Source organism: Etheostoma spectabile, chromosome 16 (genome assembly GCF_008692095.1).
Source record: "Etheostoma spectabile isolate EspeVRDwgs_2016 chromosome 16, UIUC_Espe_1.0, whole genome shotgun sequence".
NCBI lineage: Eukaryota > Metazoa > Chordata > Actinopteri > Perciformes > Percidae > Etheostoma > Etheostoma spectabile.
The window spans coordinates 13,148,272-13,154,466 of NC_045748.1; the positions used below are offsets into that span (position 1 = coordinate 13,148,272).

Below are 6,195 nucleotides of genomic sequence, written 5' to 3' on the forward strand. Positions count from 1 at the left end.
GTGTTTTTATAGAGTTGTATTGCTACTTTAAAGACTTCAATACCACAACTAGCCTACTGATTTTAGCACTTTGTCAAATTAAGACAAGCACTCAAAATAACACTGGACAAGGGAAGAAGTGTTTATTTTTAATTTGGAAAAATCATTTTGGATTCATTTTTGTCCTTAAATGTTAGCCTCCACTGGCACGCATGTAGCCCTACAATAGGTTTCCTCCAATCAGCTGTTGTAAATAAATATCAAAGTCTAACCCAGTGGAGATGTTGATTAGGCAACCGTTTTGATTTATGACATAACTAAGAGCAAATCATCTTGGGATATAAAAAAACAAACAAAAAAACCCACCTGTCCGCTTGCAAATTTAAATCTCCCTCTCTTGGCGAATCAACTTCCGTTCTCAGCACCATGTACAGCGCCGTCACTCTCATTTTTTTTTCATCGACAGCTTTTATACGGAAGGTTGAGGCGGGGAGGTAAACTTTTGGCAATATCGGAGTAAAGCTTTCTAGCCGTGTGTCTACGACAGTGTTTGCGCGTCTTCAGCCCAATGCTCATCCCAGTCCGTCGCAGCGAGAAATAAGCGCGGCCACGGAGAGCGAAGGGGAGAGGCACCGAAGATAGGCTCCCGATATGAAATGAATATGCACAGAGACGATTCCGCGAAACAGATCTCTCGCTTTCTGCCACTGGGTTGCTGAGGGATAAAATAATACGAAGGAGAGAAAGAAAAAAAGAAGAAAAAAAAGGGAGAATCGAGCGACTTGAAGCGCAAAAGAGAGCCGGGAGGAAAAGGACTGCTGTGCGGGGGGGACGCGAAGGGACTCGATCTGCATGTGAGACCGCTGGTCCACACACACACCGGAGGCAAGAGATGCAGCCTGCGAGCAAGCTCCTGACTCTGATTCTCCTCATCTTCATGGGCACAGAACTCACCCAAGTAGGTGTTTAACGCCATTTTCCACATCCTGTAGGTACCAAAAGATAATAAACCAGCGATTAATTGGCTTCCGATGCATAGAGAGATTACCCGGTTACCTCGCATTAAGGAGCCCCCGTGAATTAGCCCTCTACCCTCGTTTAAAGAGATTAACGGGTGGGATTACATGATGTGAATACATTGTGCTTGACGGGCGCGGATAGATCCAGCACAGCCCTAATTCCACACCGCCCGGGATGACAAACCGGCCAGATAAAGGGGAAATTATTACATGATCTGTCAATTCCCCTCTTTATCAAATCGCCAGATTAACCAACTGCGTGGCTATTCTGATACAATATGTTGCCTGGAGCTGTCTCGTAAAAGGCCATTGTTGAATAGTGGGCTGCTGCTCTTAAATCAGGGCTCCACAATCAAATGCAGTGTCTCAAAGAAGGCGTTTTGAGCATGCTCAATGACCACAGTGTGATTTAGTGTTGCCTATGTAAAGGGAGGGGGGGGGACATTTAGTCCAGCTATGTAAAGCCACCCAGCTCAGCAGTAGTAAACTAAATGTAATGGTCAATAAAATGCATCTCTCGAAACTAGTAATTACTTCCTGATATCTAAAAGGGCATTTGCTGCAATACATATAATAGTTACTGTTGCGTTAAACCATTGCCTTTATAAATTCTCACAGACAGTATCATGGTGGGGGTGAGTGTGAAGGAGTGTGTGTGTGTGTGTGTGTGTGTGTGTGTGTGTGTGTGTGTGGTTGTGTGATTTATTTATTACCGTGCCCTGCCACCACTGGATTGAAGAATCTGATGAGTTAATTGCCCTTGTTTGAACAGAGAGTCATATTTCATGGGCTTCACTCTTGTGTGAAACCAATTGTCATTGGTAATTGGAGACAACCAAAATTAAAAAATAAAAAATCCAACGTGCCACAGAGGTACTGTCAATAAATGAATCACTGTTCCCAGTGTATCTGTAATATACTCAACTCCAAGTGGCACTCAATACAATGTGTTGGAAGTAGATTGCTGTAAGCCCTGCTATGAGAACAGTATTGATGGGATATTGCCTTGACACAAATTGATTACAGCAAATTTTATAAGACACGTCAGTGTGCAGTGAGCGGAACTTTTTTGATTCATAGAGCAACAGCATTCATGTGGAATTATAAACAGTCATTACCGGTTGTGATTTTATCTCCCTACACGGAAGCATCAAATGTAGGCCTGTAATCTGAACTGGACATAAAGTGCAGCGGCAGAGTGCATAGAAAATGCTGACACAATGGAACAATGGGGCTATTTGCTCTGATTGATGGAAGACATGAGTCAGAGGACGGAGGGAAAGCGAGCGTGTTTCACTTTGGGTTTTCAGGACAGTCGGGTTTGGGTCCCGGACGGTGCGGGTCAGAGGCCCATGTTACAGTGACAGTGTTTCTCTGATGGCCTGATAGTGTGTGTCATCTGTTTGAAGGTAAGTCGATACAAGTCCACAGCCTTGCCTGCCTTCCACAAGAACAGAAACAGGGGGGACACTGACAGGCACTCTATTTATACAGCCCCTGCTGTTGAAACCTACATTTCACTGTAGGAAGGCCAGGCCTCTCCACATCTCATCTCCGTTTGAAGATATAAAAAGTGAGAGGTGTATCCATAGAGATAAAGATGGAGAGCTTTTTATTGCCCGATTACTCATGAGAAGAAACAACGACAAAAAGAGCCATCCGGGCGGTACGGCCCCGACCTTTGATGCTGAACAGTGACGCTCTCTTAATGATCACATTAACCACCTTGCTTCGAAAGTCTCACACAGTTTCAGGCAGTCCGGGGGCAGCTGCAAATCTCTTCTTAACATCTGGCCGAGGAAGCAAGGAGGCGCCTGATTAGTAGCTCGCTCCCCTTTTTAATTCCGCCCGCGTTTGTTCACCTCTATCCCCTCCACTGAAGGATTTGGCTACTGCTTAGTGTTCACACAGAGAAGAATAGTAAGCAGCCAGAGCGGCATCTGTTCCTCACCTAGTGGCTCCCCCATGGCTTCAGGCCCACCTCCTAAAGCATCTCACAGACACCTGACCTAATACAGATGGCGCTACTATAGCCACCACTCTGACACCATACAGCCCACATACCATAGGGATTGCTGTAAGCACTTTAAAAAGATTTTTTTTTTTTAAAACAACCAAATATACTTTGCCAACACGTCCACATCTCAAGCTGAAACTATAAGGGATCCAGCAAGGGAACATTTTGAAACGGTTTCGGATTTTTAATGTATGAAAACCACACGAATCAATCAGTTTTTATGAGAGAAACTAAGACGTAGTTGAGCTGAATTGTAATATGCGTGGTGTGATTGGCAGCTGGGGCTGAGGCTATTCATTATTCAGTATGGTTGGTGGAGCGACAGAGAAAGTGTGGAGAGAGACAGAGAGTGAGAGAAAGCGAGCCGAAGAGGAGTAGGTGGAGGTACAGAGCATTTTGTCGTTCACTTGCAAGCTGGAAATAGGATTTTTTGCTACTTTATGAACATGTATTACACTGGATACTGAGTGTGTCACTGTCATCCTACTGTATATATGCAATCTAAATGCCAGCTCGCTACAGTGTAATACAGTACAATAGCCCAGTCAGAAATACTGCTTTTATGAAGCTTTTTTATTATATGGCATTATATTATATATGTGCCTGCTTTATATTATACATGTGCCTACTAGACTAGACTAGGGTGGCAGTAGCTCCGTCCGTGCTGAGCTGGGTTGGGAACCGGAAAGTCTCTGGTTCAAGTACCCTTATAGACCAAAAGTACAGAGTGTGGACTGCTAGCTTAAGAGATGCCACATCACCTCCTGGGCACTGCCAGGTGCTCTTGAGCAAGGCACCGTACCCCCTACAACCGCTTAAGGTGCTGGTCCAGCTGGCAGCCCACTCACTCTGACATCTCTCCATTTGTGCATGAACATGTGTGTTTCAGGCCTGTGTGTAGTGATTACTAACAAAACAGAGTATAAATTCTAATTTCCCCATTGTGGATCTATAAACAGTATAAAATCCTAATACGTGGCCAGTATTGTAAGGTGAAAATAACTTTGAAGGCACACCACAAGCCACAATCTCTTAAAGCTACCATATAATTTGATCAACAGCCATCTTCCACAATCTTATTTACACAGGGCAACTATATCAGATTGCAATCATTTTTTTCACTTTTTACCTTTTATTATGTTGAAGATCTTATATGCAGAATTGAAAATCAGTCCTTCTGCACTAAGTGTTGTATTGCAAGGCTTAAGAGTGGCTTAAGTCTTTCTATAAATCACTCAATGAATAGTATGATTGATTGATTCATTGATTGATTCATTGATTCATTGAATTGTTTTCATTGAGTCAAGTGTCTTTTACCAGTGGACCTGTGGTCTTCCTCCTGAGGCTCGGCCATTTGTCTCACCTCTATTAACCAATTGGATCCACACCTGTGAAGCTTAGAAAACTAACTGTATGTCATTAGAGGCCGCTGCGCTGCACTGAACTGCACAACACCACACAGGACTAGACTGGACTCTGGACAGCAGTGCACAGCGGTGATCTGACCCCCGCCTATGCTTTCACAGTAATCTGTGGAGCCATGACTTTTGTGAGCTCTCACCTCAAAAGGTTATATGGAAGCGAGATAGATAAGAGAGACAGTGGGGGGGGGGGGGGGGGGAGTGCAGTGTTCCCTCCATCTTTCAGTTTACCAGAGAAATGCATTATGAAGCTGACAGAAATAGCTGTGGACACAGAGCCACTCTGGGGACGTTGTGCATGATGCAGTGCTGCAAGGCCATCATCTGGAGCAATAGCCTTCAGCCATGTTGATGACAAATGAATTATTTGTCATTCTAAAAAAAGTTATCATTCTAAAAAAAAATATGCAACATTTAACTGCAATTTCCAACGCTCACACACACAGTTATAAGTCTAAAGAGAACATGCACTAAGTGCGTAAACATGACATTTTTTCATCTTAAGTAAATAGAAATCGACAACGTTTTTAGTTTTGTTTGGATTGTTTAAACGTTGCATAATTGTTTAGCTGCTTCCTCGCATTTTATGAACACTTCCCTTCTGATTCCAGCATCGCCCAAAATCAGCTACAAGATGGCGCCAGAGTCCCACAAATTAAAATCTCCTCCTCTGTTTGAGCTCCAGGCACCCAGTAACCTAACCCATCAATAAAACATACCCTGAGTCCTTACAGCCTCTCTCATTGAAATGCGACTTTCTGCACAAGAGTTTCGTGTGCATGTTGACATGTGTGCTGTGCAGTCACGCATTACATCTATTGATTTAGTTTGAATGAGCTTTACCATGCATGATGCTCGTTTCAATGATAGAAAGCCTTCTGTCCTTCTGGCGGGGCAGTGGAGAAAGAAATGTCACTGTCCGCCATAAATAATCCCTCAGAATGAGTGTCGGCCGACCTCACTGCTCATTGCCATTCCCTCCGGGGACAGTCAGTGTCGGGCAGCTATGGGCGAATCACGCGCAATGCCAGTTATTACCATGAACGGACCCCAACCTGGCTGACATCATTGCGTCTGGCGATATCTAGATTCGTAGTACCTCCTCCTTTCTCCTCTCATCCATTTGGAGCAGCCTGTGTGTAGTCAGTGGCACTTAATCACAGAGCGCACCGAGGCAGGAGGCGGACCGTGGGGCTTGAACGAAATAGTAACGGTGAACCGGAGAGGCATCAGTGTGCGGGACAACGCAGACACAGGAGCTATCCAGAGGACGTTTCCAGCAGTTTTTCCTCTCCTGTATCTTCCACCGGGAAGCAAGTGGTGCAGTTTTATCTCCGTCCCGACTCTTGCGTTTAGGTCGTCTCTACCGCGTCCGACTTGTGCTATGTTGGAGATGTCCAAAAAAAGACCAGCCGAGCCGGAGTCCCGGGTAAAACAGCAAGCCGCACTGGGCAACATGACTCGCCTCCCTTGTTTCTCACCGGAGTCTGTAGAATGAAGACGGCTTAAATTTTTTTTTTTTTAAATTAAAAGAAATAAGCGCGCAAAGATGTCTGTGCCTTTGCTGAAAATTGGCGTCGTGCTCAGCACCATGGCGATGATTACCAACTGGATGTCGCAGACCCTCCCCTCACTGGTGGGGCTCAATACTACCAAGCTCACGGCTGCACAGGGAGGGTACCCAGACCGGAGCACAGGAGTAAGTGCGCAAGTTTTGCATATTTCCTTCGGCTGGTTCGTTTATTAGTTTTTTTTTTTT

At 44.7% G+C, this 6,195-nt stretch overlaps 1 protein-coding gene across 2 annotated transcripts in view; it reads left to right on the top strand.

The window, feature by feature from the left end:
• Positions 1–400: 400 nt before the first annotated feature.
• Positions 401–6,195, top strand: part of olfm1b (olfactomedin 1b) — an 18,697-nt gene continuing 12,902 nt past the window's right edge. The window contains exon 1 of one of the 2 annotated variants that reach the window (XM_032539615.1): positions 401–937. In XM_032539615.1, coding sequence (XP_032395506.1) covers positions 872–937 — 66 coding nt within the window. In that variant the 5' untranslated portion in view covers positions 401–871. Of the gene's footprint in view, positions 938–5,232; positions 6,136–6,195 lie in introns of those variants that run through there. The other variant, XM_032539614.1, reaches the window with a different exon arrangement.